Genomic DNA, 20,244 nt, shown 5'->3' on the forward strand with positions numbered 1-20,244 from the left:
TGACAGCTAAGTGAACCATTTAACCTGCCCCTGACTTTATTTCTTGTCAGAGTCTTTTCCCACACAGGGAGAGTTTATGTTTGACTTCTTCAAGCTACTTTAGCAGTTAAAGATTGAATGGCTAGCACTTAAAAGCAACAGGAATCATGGTCAAACTGATTTCACAGTTAGCTAGGTAACCAATTTAAAGCTTGGGTGAATAACTGATACTTACTTCACACAATGGGCTGACATCAGAAATAGCTGCACTACAGTGATTAAGGAATGGCATTTAACTTGAAGTCCTTCTACTTTGCAATGCGTCAAAATATTTCATTGCCTTCTCCATTCTGTAACATATAACCTGTAATTTTCCACTACTGTTCTCAGATTCTCCTAGTCTTCCCCCATGATTTCCCTTTTGTTTTGATTTTAAGATTCATGTTAGCAAAGCTATTTTGTATACATACTGATACATTTAATAAATAATTACATTATCTACAGAATGTTTCCCCCCCTGAAGATTATGATATCTCAGGTTAGCAATTTCAACGAGGCCTTCATATTTTAGTTCTCACACAAAATATATTTGCTAAAGCATTACAGTATTAGCAGTTTTGGTAAACTAAAAACCTATTTCCCGCCATCTTGGAGTGGGGGGGTGGGAAACTGTGCATGCAGTAAGACAGCATGACTGCAAAATAAAAATAGCACGAGATACTATCAACACTATAGACATCCAATAGATTTTAAATGGTGACTGAACGTTTGCTTAATGAGTTGTGACAGCATGGGCACTTCTTTCTACGAAATGCAGTAGCTGCCAAGGAGTTTTCAAGGGCTTGTGTATATTTTGCAGAATACTAAAACAAGAAGTCAGAGAAGACACAAAGCATAAAACATTGATCAAGAATGTTAACTTATTTGAGAACTTCCAAGTTAAAAGTTCTTACCTTCCCTTCCTTGATTTTGGTTCCAATAATCTGACGCCTTTGTTGGATTATTTCAATAAGCAGGTCACATTCCTCCATCAGCTTAGTTTCTTGTCGGGACGCATTCACCTATTTTTTTTTAAATAAAAAAATTAAAAAATGGATCAGTCTATGATGCAAAACCAAGTTCCATTTTCACTCAACTTTTGTCACGTTTTAGACACTTTAATTTTCACAAAGCAACAATTTTAACAATTCGTTCTCATTGAAATTAGCAACAATAAGAATTATAACATTATTTACTTAGTAGCGACCTACAAAGACACGCATGTGAGTTTTGACAGTAGGAACTGGTGGGTTAGGGACATAGAATGGAATATCGAGAATGCTCTCGCACGAAACTGTGCCACTAGTTGCATTAATCTTGACACATGCCACTTGTGGATGCGACTCACATGATAGCAGGGACTTAATAATGTCTCACCATGACCTCACAAATCACCATGGGAAGAAGCGCCTGTAGGTTAACTGATAACGAGTCGCAGATTATTTCCTGCATATGGCTTCCATGTGGAAGATTCTAGCTAGCTAGTGTGGTGAGACACAACAGCGGACATCATCAAACATGTCACCACCTGTCATGGACTGGCTGGGTGCAGAGGAGTGGTGGAAGCCACCAGCTGGGGAACCCCAAAGGGCACACCCAGGGGAAGAAGGCTCAGAGCCAGGGGACTGGTGGTGGGATGACGATGCATGGTCAGAGGGAGGAGGAGGAGCAGACTGGGAGGGGGAGATGTCGGAAGCAGAAGAAGCCGGGGAGTCTCCCCTCTTGCTGCAACTAACTCCCCTCCTCCTGGTCTCCTAGAACATGAAATGAAGAGGACAGAGCAGAGGGGGCGTTGTGTACAGGCGCAATTAGAGACTGCTTAGGAAAGACCCTATATCAGGCATCCCCAAACTGCGGCCCTCCAGATGTTTTGGCCTACAACTCCCATGATCCCTAGCTAACAGGACCAGTGGTCAGGGATGATGGGAATTGTAGTCCAAAACATCTGGAGGGCCAAAGTTTGGGGATGCCTGCCCTAGAGAATAGGAGCTTTATGAAGTGGTGAGATGGTGGGGACCTTCAGTCCTCACAACTGCCTTGTTGGAGCAAGACCTACTGGGAGAAGTTTGTAGGATCACTGGGCCTGTGCTGGTTTGGTTTCTTGAACAGTTCAACTTCACTGACACCATGTTTTTCTTTGACTGCCGACCTACACTTGACTCCAGCTCCTGACATCACCCTTTATGCACATGTGTCCTTATGTTCTCTCAAGAAAACAGAAGGAAAGGACTGCGTGTTGGAACACTGCCCCAAATTTCATCAAATGGTGTGATCCAGGAAAACCATGGGGAAATTATGGCACAAAACTCCCCCAGTTTTCCCAGATAACAGGGCTGAAAACATTTCTTCTTCTTCCTGGAAGTAAATAATACGGAAATGAGTGTTAAAACTGTTGCTAGTTTTCCAGAAGTGGGTTTTACATTGTGTGAAAGCACACGTAAAAATTATCAGGTAAGGAAACATTGGGATAATGGACTAATGTGTTGTTTGAATGCTGCCTAACTCTCCTAATCTGCAGCTGCCCCATCTAGCCAGCAGAATCTCTCTAATGTTTTTTTCCGCCACGCCACACTAACTTTTCACTATCTTAAAAAACCTGCGCTTTGTCAACTATTCTGACAAGCTGACTACTTCCCACTGAGAAGTAAGGCTGCTTGTAAACATTTTCATGCGATAGCACAGCAGCTCAGCTACTGACAGGTAAGTGTGTGTGTCTGTGTGTGTGTGTATTTTGCCCAGTGATTCCTTAGTATTTTGGAAAGGTAATGGGAAATGTGATCCAGTTCTGACATTTACACAGATAAATCTCAAGAGCCACTTTGGCTGGAAAGGTAGAGGTCTATGGTCTACTAATTGGCTGCAAAATGTGCAACCAAAGTGTTCCTTTTTCAGGACTCTGGCAATCTCAGGCAGGTCTTATATTAACTGTTCGCAACATTAACCCACTGCAAAACATAACCTCAAAGGTTGCTCCAGCATAAATACTAGATAAGGATGGCATTGATGTGCTGTTAAGTGAATTGTGTAGTTTTAGGCAAATTTCTCCAACCTTTTTCTGAATGAAGATAATGAATTTGAACAAACAAACAAAGGAGAATAGATACTATTCTGTAAATCTAAACTCTGTTTGCTAAGACTGGCTTGTTAGTTTTGTTTGTGTTTCAGTTATTGGGTTACTGCTGCTTTTCTGTTTCCTTTTTATTTGTAAGGTGCTTTGAGTGACTCCTTTGTGCAGGGGAAACCGGGGCAAAAACGATGCCTAAAAGCATAAAGAAATGCATGATTCCCAGAGTATTACTAAGGAGCTGGAGCTGGATGAAGGCAAAAGAAACCGTTCATTCTTGTTCTATGTGGAATGTATTTTGCGGCTTCTTATAAACATCTCAGTTTAACTAGGGAAAGTATTATGTGGGCATAAATTGAAAGTATTATGGTGGACATAGAATCCTTAGCGGATCTTAGAATCAAAGGGTTGGAAGGGACTCCAAGGGTCATCTACTACAAATGTTTTGCAGATCACAAGCAACTGTGTAAATAGGTACCAGTGGCTGAGACGTATCTTCCTAAAATCAACCCGGATGCCCCTGTTGAGGGAGCATTTGGTAGGTGTGTGCTACAGCAAGTCAACTGTTCACCATCACCATCAACTGTTGAATTTCTCACTCAGGTTGTAGCTAGCTTTAAGTACATTCCCTTGACAACCAAGTTTTGGAAATCAACAACAAACCTGACTTCAGGCTGTGTTTTGCTGGCAGTAAAACCATAGACAAGCTGTTGGGACAGGCTTCACACTAAACCATGGTTTGCCTGTAAAGCTGTCAAACTGCTGTTGTGTGTGATCTCTTAAATTCTTAATGGAAAATGGGAATCTTATGCATAATGGCATTCTGGATTGGAACTCTCCTGTGGCTCTTTTGCATGAGGTTCAATAGAAGACTAGGGACAAGAGAGTTTAAACAGCTATTTTCTTGGCCCCCAACTGCCTGTCCTTCCCACAGCTGCTTGACCTATAAGAAAGAAATGAATTGCTGAACTGCACAGAGGTTCTCCTGATATACAGTATGTCTATTTGTGTGTGTGTAAATGCCTATTTCTGGTTCCAGGTGAATTTACAAACTTATATACAGTATCTACACTTGTAATAAAACATCTCTTATGAGAATCACATAATGGCTTGCTTGTACTAAAACCAAATGAAATACATGCCACATAATTAATTAATCACATCACAATAATTGGCAAAACACCACACGCTATCTCTTTCTCTCATTAGCTTGGTAGATAAACATTTTGAACTCCCTCATAAGGGCTTAGGCACTGTGTAAAGAGATCACTAATTATCACCATATTGGTATGAACTCCATTTCATTCAAGCCGTTTTCTTCTGCTTATCTTTGCCAAAGATTTTAAAAAACAACAACCTCAATTATGCTCAGGGCTAAAGGAAAAGCAAGACAAATGTTTGCTAATTGTTCATATTAAATACATAAGGGAAATGAAGGAGTTAAAGACATATCTGTATGCAGATGTTTTCATTCTTATTTAACAATATGGTTAGTATGAGAAGGATCCTAGACTTTACATATTACAATAGAAATGCATCAAGGGGGAAAAAATGACAAAAAATTAATCAGCCCTGTTTTGATGCCCTATATGATTATGCTAAAATTGCACAGGCAATATTAGTGCTCTTCATATACAAAATAGATTTGTTAATTTGACCGAACATTCTATGTACCTATGCTTTTCAACTCAAATACCTGGCTGGGTCAGGAAGGTAAATAATGTCTCCTTGTGAAATGGGGGTGGGCTCTGTTTGGTTCAAGGAAACAGCACCACTCCTTAAGAAACCTTCCCTGGATTCAGAAAATCTAAGAAATTACTGGCTGGGTGCTAGATACTCTTTTTGGAAAAGGTTCCTGAACCTTTTCATGGCCCGATCCAGGCTTGCGTGGGTGAAATTGATTTTCAAAATCCATTCCAACCTGGGCTTAGATCTGATTTTTTGCACAGAAACTGCCTTGGTCACCCTGTATTACAACCTATGTTGGAAGAGAGATGGGGGAGTGTGTCCTGTTAATTCTGCTTGATCTCTCCATGGCTTTTGATACCATTGGCCACAGTATTCTGCTGCTGTGGCTGCTCATGTTGGAATGGCCAGCACCACATTGCAGTGGTTCCAGTCCTTTCTTTGGATGGTTGCATGTGAGCATTATTTTTTGGCCCTGTCGACACATGGGATGAGCCAGGAAGGCAGCTTGGTTGCCACCGAACCATGGAAAGCTCCTAGTTAGCCACTTGCATCAACTAGAAATGGAAATGAACGAAGGCCTTTTGAGCTCTCACCTCCAGTACACCTCTCCTAAGCTCAGCTCCTTTTTCAAAAACTAGCATCTCTGAAAGGGCCAGTCCTCAAGCCTAAAGATTTCATAGCTACTGGGACTGGTAGGTTACTGCGGAAGATGCTTGGTTTCCTCAGGGGGAAGTGCCTGTATGGGCCCTGGTTCTGGTTCTATGGATCCTGACCTTATGGCACCAGGTTTGGTGAGCTCCTGCATGCCATCTTGGGAGTCACTAGTTCTCTAAACACCAGCATCAGGCTCAGAGCGAGGAACCTAGTCTAGCTCTTCAGAAGGGGACTCTGTTACCTTAGTTGTGGCTGGGCCATAAGGATCATGCTAGTTCACTTCAATTTGTGGCTATCTGGTTGTTTACTTTCCCATTACCCATGATTAAACTGGTTCAAGGATTCCTTGGGGCAACTATAAGCTGAAATGGTTATGCATTCTGAGCATCTGGGCTTATGTTACTGTGGAAATTCTGACAATTTCTTATCTTCATTCAATTACTTTCTATGAACTTAAATTCAATCTTCTCCCAACCTTTGCTTTTCTCTTAAGAGACTTGTATTGCACTTTTAAGTACGTGTTGTTTCTCAAACTCTAAATGCTTGAAAGAGCAAGACTCTGGCATTTCTGGTTTTAGTTTTAAGGCGAACTTAAACATGGTTGATGACCTTGTCACACTATACAAAGATCCATCACGCATGCTTTGGTACAGTGTACGCCAAAACAACCTCCAAAGCAACATTCTGGATTTCAAATAATACATGCCAATGATCAGATAATAAAAAGGGATTATTAGTCTATGTTCTGATCAACATGACCTATTAACAGGATTACCATCAAATCCTTCCTGCTGGCTGCTTTCTTTTCTGCTTCTAAACTTGCTTCAGATTCTATTAAATTATTCCCAAATTTCAGTTTGTGAATGAAAAAGTAAAAGCTCTGGCACTGGGCCACATAATGAAAACACAGTGTGCATTATTTTTATTGCAGCGAACAAAGCCTTCTTATTGTTTAATGGAGTCTATTGGGTAGAACCCAGCCAGCATAGTTCTAATTTTTGTTAAACCACAAACAAGAAGTTTTCTAAGCCCATTTCATGGAAAACAGAAGGGAGACATACTTAGCCGTGAAACTTAAAAGAACTCTTTGTTGAAGAAGCTGGAGCCTTTTTAAGTATTGGCATTTTCATTATTTGTAATGAAATACTATTTTTCTAAACTTTTTCCATCTCTATTTCAGTCTCTCACATTCCACTGCTCTTTTGGGATTTTTAATTTGGCTGACGGACAAGAAAGAGAAACCCCAGGTACCTCTAAATGCCACTAACATGCCTGGCTCTGGTAATATTATCCTGATCTGAAGATTTGACTATCTTGGGGATGCTGTCATAGTGAAGGACAGCTTTATGAACATAACTGGCCCTCCTTTGTTTTTTGTGGGTTTACAGAATTTGGACATAAAATAAACAACAGTTTTTGACCTACACCTTATATACTGAGTCCAGGCTGAAGCAATTTAAATATATATTTCCATTAGAACTGGCACAGCTGAGTTGAAGAAATACATGAAATGTCTTTTCTGTTCTGTATAATCAAGGGTGGTAGGAGGAAATGACAAAATTCTGTAAGAGCATTCATGGTGTGTGTGTGTGTGTGTGTGTGTGTGTTTTAATTCAGTGTTAGAAAACACTGGCTGAATTGGAAGCATTTAAATCATCTACAGGAAAATATATTCCCTTCCACTCCTCTCCACTAATAGTTCCAGATTTTTCCACAGCTGTGTTCTGATTACGTTGCTGTGCAACAGACTGAAACAACTCCATTCTATTGGCTAAATAATACATGCTTTTCATAAAACCCTAAAACGTTTAAAAACATCCCCCCCCCCTCACCATCACAAATGAGGCTCTGCAATGAGAAGGAGGCAGGCTGTTAGCAGCACTCAGTTTTCTACCATTCCTTTGACAAATTATATGGGGAATATCTGAGATGTGAGTCACCTCAGGAACCCCCATGTAATAATGAATTCACCCTGATTGGTGTTGCCATCCTTGAGGAGCAAATAGCTGGTTAACAGATTAAAAACCAAGGAGGAAATTTGGGGCAGGACTACATGCGAAAATAGCGGTCACATTTTGAATTTACCCCTCTGGTGTTTCTTCCCACCCATTAGCAGAGGTAAATGATGATGGGTGGGGGTGTCAGCAAAGAAATGCACAGCTTAATGTGCACGACAAACACACGGGAGGATTTGATACCAGGCTGTCCATGCAAATCATCATGTTATAGTTGCATATGTTGAATATTCACTCAGTGTATGTGCATTTTGGAGCTGCCACAGATTACCATGGGGCAGTAGGGCTGGGGTATGAGACACTTAGCCAAGCGCTGCACATGTTCTATTTATGGTTTTCATATATTTCATACGTGGAAGTGTCTTTTTGAAATATATAGTATTCCAAGTCGTTCTATGAGTTACTTTCAGTTTGGCATGCATCATACTTAATGGTCTCATGGCTTGTAAATCATGGTTTATAAGCCATGTTTTATGAAGCTACAGAGGAGCATCATGGCCACACACGCCTCCTTTGCCCCTCTCCCTATTGTCATACTTCATGTTGAGTAACAAACCAGGACAATAAAACCAAGTTCTGATTTAACTGGTTTGGATAAAACTGGGAACTCTGGCTTAGTGCAAATCAGGTTCTTCATGGCTTGTGAAGCCAGGGATGAATGCCCAAATTTGGCCACTACATAGGGTACGTGGGTGGTGCTGTGGGTTAAACCACAGAGCCTAGGGCTTGCCGATCAGAAGGTCGGTGGTTCGAATCCCCGTGACGGGGTGAGCTCCCGTTGCTCGGTTCGCCAGAAGCGGCTTTGTCATGCTGGCCACATTACCTGGAAGCTGTACGCCGGCTCCCTCAGCCAATAACGCGAGATGAGCGCCGCAACCCCAGAGTCGGTCATAACTGGACCTAATGGTCAGGGGTCCCTTTACCTTTTTACTGTTGTTTTGGTGTTGAGCCAAATGGCAAAAGGAGCCATTTTAAAATAAAAACTGTAGCCTTTTCATTTCACCTGCAAAGAACTGGTGTGCTTAAAAAAAAAGGCTTAAATATCACTTGTATAAATGGCCAGAGGTTTCTGTCATCATAGTAGCACGTAAATAAGGTGAATTTAGCTTCCTATTGTGAATTTACGGAGAATAGGATGAAGTGATATATGAGAGATGCAGCTGTTGTGCCTTGGCAATGGAGAGGAATCTGTAAAATTAAGATCAAAGGGAAGCAACACATCTGCTTACAGTATGGCAGCTGTATCTTTATAATGGAAGAATTGCTGGGTCTAGGATAAAATTAAAAGGAAGATTATTTATATTCAGATCATAAAAGATAAAAATTAAGCCAATGGGAAAAATATTGTTTTTAAAAAACAATAGCCTCACCAGAAATTAGAAAAAGAAAATGGCTACAATCCAGCCCTCAGGCAAGTGCTTTTAAGTCCCACAGATATCAGTAACACTTAAATCAAAGAAGTTCACTCAGAGATGAATTCTATACGAGCACCAGGATTAACATGTGCACCAGAGATCAATTCTATATGTGCATCAGGATTGATTAGATTTTTTTAAATATTAATTTAATACGAAGGATGATGTCACTGAAAGTTGTGGCCTTCAGAAATGTGAGCATCAATGATTCCACAAGATCTGCTATTTCAGAAATGCAGCTCTCTGTGTTCTCCAGAGATGAGCATTTTCAGCTGCTACTAGGCTGCAATAAACATGCAAAAGCCTGAACTCCCCACTTTGCAGCCCTGGACTTCTTAAATGGTTGGTTACATACAACAAACACTGTTGTCCTTCATAGTAGGCACATATGAGGTTATGCCCTTTGCTGACACATGCTGCAAAGTACTGATATCAACTGAACAATGGCTTCCTACAATATATATTTATTTAGTTTGGAACAACTAAATTTACATGTCAGTTAGTGAACAATACCAGTCTAATACTGTAATAAAATTGCCAGTCCTGGAGCAACACTACTTCTATTTTAAAATTTGCTTGTTTCTGTAGTTGCTCCCAGATGCAAACTTTGCCCCGGGATGCGAGCAGAAATCACACACCAGAGGCAATTTTTCATTGTGCGAGTAGGCAGACATCACTAGATGTCACCTATAGTGTATACACATAAGAAGTACAGTTGTACCTTGGAAGTCAAACAGAAGTCCGTTCAACTTCCAAAATGGTCGGAAACCAAAACACAGCTTCTGATTGGCTGCCAAGTGTTCAGGAGCCAAAACATTCGAGAACTAAGCTGTTCGAAAACCAAGGTACGGCTGTATTAATAGCAGGATTTCTGTTTCATATAGGAATTGTAATAATAAGAGAGAAGGAACACAGATGGCAAATAGTTGTGTTTCCCAAATATGGCAACCAGCTCAGTGATTTGAAAAGCGGTGAAGTTGTTGGTGAATGTTTACTACACTGAATGCTTACTAAGCTTTTATCGCCAGGGGAATGGCTTGGATCTGATCAAGAACAACCAAATCATTGATCACTGTACTTGTCATTCTGGGGCTGAACTGAGAAACATGAGTTATTGCAGTTAAATTGTTCAATAAGGACTTGGTATTTCCTTCTCTCCCTGACACACTGCTGCAACATTCTGCAGGTCAAGGCCATCTATCTACCAGTAGTACTTCAGGTTTGTGCCCATTATTTGTTCCAGAATAGCACATTCTGGACCCTCCAGATTAAATAAACTTTCTCCAAGAATGCACATATTTCTTATAGTAATCTGACCTTTCTCAAGGTATTCCTGGTTCTCTGACACCAAATGCACCATCAAGGTACTCAAGGGGTCTACACATAATCAGAAGATATGTGACTCTTGATGAAATACTGCCACAATACAGAACTGGAATGTGACACAACACATGGTAAATATGGAATTCATTTTCCTATTCCTGGGGAGCCCTGTCCACATCAATTCATCTGTTGTAGAACCTTTGTGCTTCTAGGATACTCAGCTCATGCCAGAATCTGGTGAAGCCCCTGGGACTGACTCACCATTCTGCATGAACTCTAGTTGGACTGGATCAGTGTTCCCCAAACTTGGGTACCTGTTTTTGAACTACAATTCCCATCATCTCTGACCACTAGTCCTGCTAGCTAGGGATGATGAGACTTGTAGTCCAACACTAGCCCAAGTTTGGGCAACCCTAGACTAGATGATCCTTGTGGTCCCTTCCAACTCTACATTTCTATGATTCCCCGATGGTTTGGTATTGCAGGGCCAAAGCCTGCAATGCTGCCTTTCATGCTGTTTGTTGCCTTTTATTACTTTTGCCCATATAAGATGCCTTTAATAATAAATAAATATTATTTTAGGGATGTACAATCTGCCACGTTCCTTTTCTTGAACGTATGGGTGGGTGCACTTAGTAGCAAACTTGTGTTTGTCATGTGAAAAGTGTGAAAGCCCCCCCCCCCGGTGTAAACATGGTTGCGTGGGCTTTTAAAATTAAAATGTTACAGGAAATGTTGCATTTTCCTGATGGCTCTGTAACTAGGATACCAAAATTCTACTAGGTCCAATTCTGTGTACATAAATAACATATGAAACTATAAAACACACACACACAAGCAAATACTCACCTCCACATGCTGGCAGGTTTGAATTAATTTCGCCAAAAGTGTTTCCAGTTCAGTATTTCTCTTGATAAGGTTGGTGAGATTACTTTCCAAGTTTTGCTGTTTTTTTTTTAAAAAAAGATGAAAAAGAACAGCGATTTATTATCATGCACCATTCTTAACTGTAATTACATATAGTACATACATGGAAAAGCATCCAAGATCGCAGTAAATCAGTCTAAATTTGGGCTTTGTTGCACTGTTGGATTTAGCAGATAAGTAGATTCAGTTTTAGCCAATAATGTGTAAAATACTGAGCACTAGACATGATAAAACTTGGTTACAGGCAGAAGGAACACTTCCATTGACTTCAAATTAGTCAGATACATTGGCCTGTACACAGATGGTAAAAATCTGTGGATAATAAATATATGTAGTGGAGAGTGGGATTCTGCTTGCTGTAGCCACTTCCAACTTACGCATTTCAATTTGACTATAGCTTAGGCATATTCAAGGTACACGGGTGGCGCTGTGGTCTAAACCACAGAGCCTAAGGCTTGCTGATCAGAAGGTCGGCAGTTCGAATCCCCGCGACGGGGTGAGCTCCAGTTGCTTGGTCCCGGCTCCTGCCCACCTAGCAGTTCGAAAGTGCAAGTAGATAAATAGGTACCGCTCCGGTGGGAAGGTAAATGGCATTTCTGTACACTGCTCTGGTTTGCCAGAAGCGGCTTAGTCATGCTGGTCACATGACCCAGAAGTTGTCTGAGGACAAACGCCGTCTCCCTCAGCCTATAGAGTGAGATGAGTACGTAACCCCAGAGTCATCCACGACGGTCAGGGGTCCCTTTACCTTTAGGCATATTCAGGATACAGGCTCTTCCCATGAGATCCAAACCTTGTGACAGCCAGGGCCTATGATGGTATGTAGGGTCTTTCCAGACTCCCACAGTAATTGCATATATAGGTCAGGAGCAGAAATAGTCTGCACAGTCCCAATTGTCTCCCTCCACATGTTCCCTGAAAAGGGCTACACGTCTGAATCATTCATAGACATAAACAATTATCCTTATTAGCTTTCACCTGGGCACATGAATGGGTACGTCACTGCTTGCCATTGTAAAGGACCCTAGCACTAGGTAGTGGTAGGCGATGAAAGAGCCGCCTGGAATCAGAGCAGAGAATATTGAGCCAGGTGGACAAATATTCTAGCCTGGTAAAATATGGCAGCTTCCCACATCCCTGTTTAATTTATAAATGCCCTTGAGGTCGAGACCTTTGAAAACTTATTTTTATAGTAGTTCACTGGAAAATCTGCTAAAAATGTAATGTGTTTATTGTGTTTCTCTCTGGGAAAGCATAATATCTGCTTATCTGCAAGGACTGAGGATAATATAAAGTACTAACTCGATTATATGCCAAAACCACACAATTAAAAAAAAACACAACCCACCACAAAAATCATGTTTGATTTACACTTGACTTTTTTTTTAGAATCCTTTATTGAGAATTCATTTCACTTATTATATTAAATTCAGATGTTTGCTCAATGTTATCATACTGGAGGTACCATTTACCTTGATATATCAATTCTGCTGTTAGCAATTTGTGGTATGCATCCTGTTGTATCTCATGAAATGGTTTCTTACGCTTCTACATTTAAGTTCTCCTATTCTTCAAGGAACTACATTCTCATACATCATAGCATTGGAGCCAACTCCTAAGGGCTGAGGGGTCTTTGCCCCCCTCCCAATAAAATATTTGAAGGAGCTGGGCCTTCCCAAAATTGAAGGGCATTGCCATTCAAATGGTGTGTGTGCACTGTGTCATGTGATTGATTATGCAAGGCAGGGCTTACCCCCCCCCAATATTTATTTAAGTGCCGCCCCCCATGCATCATAGCCCTCTACCCTTTTTATCCTCACAATATGGGCGAGGTAGGTTAGGCTGAGAGATATTGATTAGTTTACTGGCAATTCCCTGGTCTGACATTCCCATTACACAACACTGATTTTCATTCGGTGTTCTTAGTCCAATTCCTTTCAGACATGCAAATAAATGGCTCTGTTGGATTGCTTGGGTGTTGGATTCAGATTTCCCCTTCCCCCAGGGGTCAGCAAACTTTTTCAGCAGGGGGCCGGTCCACTGTCCCTCAGACCTTGTGGAGGGCCGGACTATATTTTTTTGGGGGGGGGAATGAACAAATGCCCCACAAATAACCCAGAGATGCATTTTAAATAAAAGGACACATTCTACTCATGTAAAAACACCAGGCAGGCCCCACAAATAACCCAGAGGTGTATTTTAAATAAAAGGACACATTCTACGCATGTAAAAACATGCTGGTTTCTGGACTGTCCACAGGCCGGATTTAGAAGGCGATTGGGCCGCATCCGGCCCCCGGGCCTTAGTTTGGGGACCCTGCCTTAGAACATGATACTGTACTAGAAAACATAAATATCCAACCCAGGACAATAGTTGTTGCTGTTCTTTATATCTTGCCTTTCCCTCCCAAACTAAGACTTTGGGCGGCTCATGAAAATTAAGCACAATTAAAGTAATAAAAATTAGCAATTAAACTATCTGTGGTATTAAAACCATGAATAATGTGGTACTAATTTTCAAAAGATTTAATTTGGATTAATATGGCAGCTAGACCACCTTTTTGCAGCATTCCCCTGTTAAATGAAATTATAAGAGGAGGGCTTTTAAAATTCCTAATAAGAAAAAAGGATGATACTCATCACGCCCAACATTTTTCCCTACTGAAAGGAGTTCAGTGTCCTTTCAGTTCAGTGCTGTATTACCGGTAATTTAATCTGTTTCTTTTACTAATGGAATTCCTTTCTCCCAAGTGCCTATATTACTAGAAAATTATTTTAAATTCCTTTTTTGTTCCTCTAGTCCTTTGGCTAGCATTTACTCCTTTTTTGTAGAATAGAATTCTTTCGTTTCTTGCTCCATTTTAGGTATACTCTCTGCGTATTGCACTGCTAGTACTTTTTTCTGTTTCCCTTTTGAAGGATAGAAGTTTTGGATTTTCTTTGACTCTTATATCAAATAGGACTTGCAACTCAGGGACGGCTTTGCACTGATGTGACTCTAACCCACCATCTAAAGAAGCAGTGTGTGTGGAAGAAAGCAAGATGCAGTCATGAAGTGTTGTAAGGTTGGGCAAACTTTGAGCTTTTTTTTTTTTTACAATCAAACAGTATATGTTATGAAACAAATATAAAATAAATAAATAAAGAATAGTTTTCATTCAACTATTTGTGCACTGATGTGTCAAACAAGTCCACTGCGCCATATCAGCAATGGAGCAGCAGTTACGGCCTAGTCATGATTAATTCTGTTGTTAGGTAAAGGTAAAGGGACCCCTGACCATTAGGTCCAGTCGTGACCGACTCTGGGGTTGCGCGCTCATCTCACATTATTGGCCGAGGGAGCCGGCATACAGCTTCCAGGTCATGTGGCCAGCATGACAAAGCCGCTTCTGGCAAATCAGAGCAGCACATGGAAATGCCGTTTACCTTCCCGCTGTAGCGGTTCCTATTTATCTACTTGCATTTTGACGTGCTTTCGAACTGCTAGGTTGGCAGGAGCTGGGACCAAGCAACGGGAGCTCACCCCGTCACAGGGATTCGAACCGCCGACCTTCTGATCAGCAAGCCCTAGGCTCAGTGGTTTAACCACAGCGCCACCTGGGTCCCTGTTCTGTTGTTACTTTCCTCTTAAAGTATGATTTTCAGAATTCTTCGCATATAGATTTTGAAATTTTGCTTATTCCTTGTCTATCCCATCGCTCTCTGCCTCACTCCTATGGAATTACTTGGAAGAAACCATTTCCTTGGGGAGAGAGAAAAGCATTTATTTTAGTTCTGGAAGAGACTGGGATTCTTTGATGCAGAAGGTACCCTCCCTATATTTCTTATCTACTATTTTATTTATTTAATACCTCATTGCTCAGTCTGGCAGACCCATGTGGATGCTTACAATCCCATTCACTGTTTCACAGCTGCCACTCGGAGGCTATAGCGTATAGTATATAATACTAAACCTCTGGAACAGTTAATAGCAAGCTAGATTTCAAGAAAAGGATTTTAAGAGTGATGAGAATGGAAATCAGCAACTGTAGATTACTTCCATTCCTTTTTTCAGTTGATATAATGTTCACATCTTAACTATCAAAGTCTCCTTCATAATACTCATGTGAAACACCTAGATAAAGAACAGCCAAAATTGTACGCCCTCCACATGCTGTTAGATTACAATACTCGTAATCTCTAACCATAGATCAGGGTTTCCCAGACTTGGGTCTCCAGCTGTTTTTGCACTACAAATCCCATCATCCCTAGCTAGTCTGACCAGTGGTCAGGGATGATGGGAACTGTAGTCCAAAAACAGCTGGAGATCCAAGTTTGTGAAACCCTGCTAGCTGGAGTTCATTGAGTTGTCATCCAGACACATATGGAGGGCGTCACATTGGGTACCCCACACTAGATTTTTGAACGATACCTTCCACAATATGTATATAAAGTTTTGGGCATCATTTATAGATTATTTGTTTAAACCCTTAAGATTAAAATGTTCTGTTGCAGCATCTTCTAATTTTATATGTGAGGTTTAAAGGACAGAGAACCTAGATTAGGCCCTGCTTCAGACATAAGAAGGGTGGGTACCAAGGAACAAATGTTTTTAAAACTACGTATGATTTACTATATTTTAATCAAGCCCTTTGACTTGGTGAAAATTGGGCCTGGAGGTGTATAATTCTGAAGGATTTTGGCTTTCTTTGTAGTCATTCTTTTACAGAACAGCTATATTTGCATCTTTTGCAGTAGGTCAATTTAGGCCAAGCCTCAAATGCCTAAAGCTGAATATTAGAGATGCTGAGGGACTATAACCCTGTTGATATTGATATGGTTAATAATAGAAGATGCCTTGGCAGTTCAAAGGAAAAACACAAAAGGAAACCATGGGGTGGATTAATTGGCCAGGACTAGTTTTTTTATTATTTAAAATGTAATACAAAAGAGCCTTTAGTCTCAATGCTTTTATCATTTAATGTTTTCTGTTTAAATTAATACATATTCTATTCTCCTGATTTCTCTTATTAAAACTTACATGTGAAATTCAAGAGTAACAGAGGAGATGAAGAGATTAAGCCGTGAGCAGAACACAAAATTCTTTTCCTGGACGTTTCCAGCATGCTATATAAGTTCTTTAAAGTTACATTATCTTCATCAAAAAAAGACTTAATGTTTCTGCTTAATGTCTTTCCCCTACCCCAAACAGTTATTTCTCTGATCCTTGACCTCAACAGAGAAAAACCAGACAGCAATTCTGAACTGTCCTCAGGCTTTTTGCCTGTTTCATTGGTCCTCTGCCTCTTTAATCACATATACAATTCCCCCATCAGTTAATTCATCCGTAACAAGTAATATACATTCATTATCCTACCCTACACAGTCAGATTCTAACACAGGTTAATACCCACATAACTCAGAGAAGACAAATATGTTGTCCATCTAGAAGAAAAGTGTGAAAGATGATACAAATCAGTAGACACAGAGAGAAAAGTTTTAAGTATAATCATTGATATAAATTAGCTGTATACACTATTTATGCAACATATAATTAATGTCTTTTTGGTGATGAACGAATTGCCTATGCAGTACCTAAAATTTAATCACACCGTCTTTAAAGTTTAAGCCATTGTGTGGCATTCCAGGGGCAATTAAAACTGGCACAGGTATTTGAGGAAGATGCTGGAAGGCAAAACAGATTTTAACACAGTACTTTTCCTTACTACTCTTAAAAGCATCAGCAGAAACTAGGAACCATCAGAGCACTGAAAATTTTGTCTGCCTGAACATTGCAATTCATGTATCTGGCAAGTGCCCTGAACAAAAACACTCCATTGGGATGGAGGTCTCTGACATGCATGTCACATTTAGGCAACCTATATCTGACCCCATTGGTATTGACATATTCATTCCTACTGATTTAAACAAATGGGTCTGTTCTAAACTTGACTAATTCTGGATACAACCTTATAATCTTCCTAAGCTTAGACAGACAATAGAGAGTTGAAGTTCCACTCAAAGCCTGATAACACACATATGCTAAGAAAAAAAGCCCCTATTTCACTACAAATTAATTGCTGTCCAACTCCAGAAGCCTTATTTGAATGATTATGATATATACAGTGAGACTGCACAATCTGCGATGCTGTAGCCTTATAGTATGACTTGTCACACTCTCGAAAGCACCTCTTTTTTGTAGATTGGGGAATAAAGACTTAACTATATACAAAGAGGACAGGAAATTTCACTGAGGATAATTTTCCTTTTAGTAAAGTGAGGTTATTAATTCCTTTCTGGGCAGAAAGGAAGAAGTGAAACCTAAGATTCAGCAGCTAAGATTCTCTGAGCCTCCCTCATTGCCACCGAAACAGTGAATGGAGAAAGGAACATGTCCTTGGATTCCACACAGAATCCTTCTAAGGAGGAAGAGGAGGAAAGCCCCCATTTGTTGCCTGAACAAGACCTGTCATTCTGAAGTTTCAGAAATCAAGCAGGTCAGGATACCCTAGGGAAGCTGCCATCATGCCTTGGGAGAGTCAGGGGTGTGGGAATTTCTTTCTTAGAAGAGGTGGGGAGATGGCCACTAACTTAGAGGGCTTAAAAAGAGAATGAAGCAAATTCACACAGGATCAGGGTATCAGTGGCAGACCCTCCAAGTGTCCCTATTTTCCAGGGACATCCCTGATTTAGAGAAGCCATCCCAGTTTCTGAATTGATCCTGGAATGTCCCGCTTTTCCTTAGTAAACTATTTTCATCGGAGGAATATTGGAGGGTATGGAGTTATCCAACCCCTGAGCTGTCTGAGGGCAATCCTGTATAGGGAAGTTTTTTTAAAAAAAAAATGTTTATTATGTTTTTATATATGTTGGAAGCTGCCCAGAGTGCTGGAGCAACCCAATAAGATGTGTGGGGTATAAATAATAAAATTATCTTTATGGAATGGGACGTCCCTATTTTCATCGAATAAATGTTGGAAGGTATACAATGGCTATTGCTTCCAGTATTAGAGGCCACATGACTATGAATACAAGTTGCTGGTAAACAGGTGTGGGACAGAGGGATATTGAACTCTTGTTCAGTTTAAGCATACCTTACAAGCACCTGGCTGGTCTTTGTGAGGACAGAATGCTAGACTAGATGGGACTTCCTATGTTTTAACATTCGCAGAATGTTCTATGTGTTGGCCAAGGAGGTCCAAGATGCACTTACTTCCCTTCAGCAAACACAATCTAAACCTCACTTTATTAATGGAAGATTTTGTGGGGAGGCATGGAAGGTAGTTAAGACCCCTCTATCTCTCTCCCGCCCCCGGGTAGTAAAGACCCTCAATAATCCTGCATTACCTCCAGTGATTCATTCTTTAGTGTTTTCATATAATGCTTCATATAAACAAAGATGTATAAATATATATGAATAACCATCTATTTATAGGGGGATTTTATTTTGTCACTACCAGGAAATTAAGGACAGGCAGAATAATTCTGAAGAAATGTCAACTTTGTCCAAAGGCTAATGCAATCTTTGCATTTGAGAATATGTACAAGAATTATCTATTTCCTGAATTGATGTTCTAACAAAGAGAAGTGTTACCTAACTTTATTTGTAGCGGGGGAGATGAAAGTACCTGGGCCCCACATGTCCATGTGTGTCCTGTTTTGCAGGTGATAATTCTCTATTTGAATAAGTCTGGGGCGTAGAAGGGTGTCCAGTTTGGTTTAAAGATGAATAACTATCAGAAGGGAGATGAAGAGCCTTGACATTGCCCACCAGCAGTTAGCAAACTGAGGAAGTACTTGTTTACAGCCTTCCGCACAATGGTGAGACATACAGTATTGTAATAATTTGTAAATATATATATATTTACTTATGCATAATTTTACATATTACATATTACAAATTTTACATACACAAATATTGGTTCTCTCTTTCCTCTGCGTGAATGGCCACACAAGCCTTTCACGCCCTCACATTCTACCACTATAAACTTAAGATTACTTCTGATAGCTAAAAAGGCAGTGAGTGTAATTCACTCAATACATGTGCAATATGTTCATGATTGAGGTGGCGTTGGAGGAAAAATACCTCCCAGCAAATGACCTATGGCACTTTCTACAAGCTTCAGCCCTCAACATTAGTCCTGAGGTAAGTTTCACCTGCAAAGTGTCTTAGAAGTCCAGCTGTACAGTGATAAAACCATGAATTCTTAAGTGTGTGGCGGTCTGCAAACATAGGTACTTCAGAAGATTTTCAAACAGCACTAAGGCACAATTATCATCTGGTTCCTTCATACCAAGTGATCAGGAATACCTTAATCGTGTGTGTGTGTGTGTGTGTGTGTGTGTGTGTGCGCATGTGTGAGCGCGCCTCTCATTATAGTTAGAATTAGAAACTGGGGCATTACAAGGCAGTTTGCAATGGAAACTTCACAGAAGTCCGAGTTTAATCAAGCAACCTGCATTTGTATCCGAACCTCTTAACTTCACACATCACTAATGGAAAGGGGTTTTTGTAGAAGCAGGTAAAAGATTGTTTTCAGAGCCACTGCATTTCTGCAGTGCCTTTGGAAAGCTGGTATATAAAACCATTTGTCTACCCGACTTCATTTATTTTATGACAAAAATGGGAGAAAACGCGCTCTTAAGTCACTCTATACATAATATTACATACTTGCGATTAAAATACACCAACTTCCCTCATTCCCCTTGGGCCGTACACAAATCAAATAATATAATATTGTGACAAGCATGAAGAGCAGCCAAGAAAGCCTAAGTAGTATATACTCCAGTGAATTCTGCAAGACAGCTGTTCATGTGCTCCAATATTTATCATTTCCCTTTCTGGTGTTTTTTTGTATTTAATTGTGTTTGTAAAAGAAATATATATCTACATACACATATACTGGAATGTACTGTGGTTTTGCAGAGAAGGAAAAGGAGTCCTAGTACAAACCAGCCAGAAGCTATTTTTAAAAACAATTAGTACATTAAAAAAAAATATTCAGGTGACTTTTCATGTATTATAACCTCAGTACAAATACAAAATGAGCAGTGGTAGTACTGGGTTCTGATCCAGTGCTACAGGTTCCAGTGACCACACTATGGAGCTTTCAGCACATATTTACAACATAAAGACCTCATGTTCATTGGGAAACGGAACA

General features: G+C 40.3%; 1 protein-coding gene across 6 annotated transcripts in view; it reads right to left on the reverse strand.

The window, feature by feature from the left end:
* The window catches only part of MID1 (midline 1), a 205,073-nt gene that overhangs the window by 19,931 nt on the left and 164,898 nt on the right, over positions 1-20,244 (reverse strand). For all 6 annotated transcript variants that reach the window (XM_035114514.3, XM_035114515.3, XM_088667717.1 and 3 more), the window contains exons 3-4: positions 11,028-11,123; positions 933-1,040 (exon numbers count right to left, since the gene is read on the reverse strand). In XM_035114514.3, coding sequence (XP_034970405.1) covers positions 933-1,040; positions 11,028-11,123 — 204 coding nt within the window. The remainder of the gene's footprint in view (positions 1-932; positions 1,041-11,027; positions 11,124-20,244) is intronic.

This window comes from Zootoca vivipara, chromosome 4 (assembly GCF_965207765.1).
Source record: "Zootoca vivipara chromosome 4, rZooViv2.hap1.1, whole genome shotgun sequence".
In the NCBI taxonomy this organism is placed as follows: domain Eukaryota; kingdom Metazoa; phylum Chordata; class Lepidosauria; order Squamata; family Lacertidae; genus Zootoca; species Zootoca vivipara.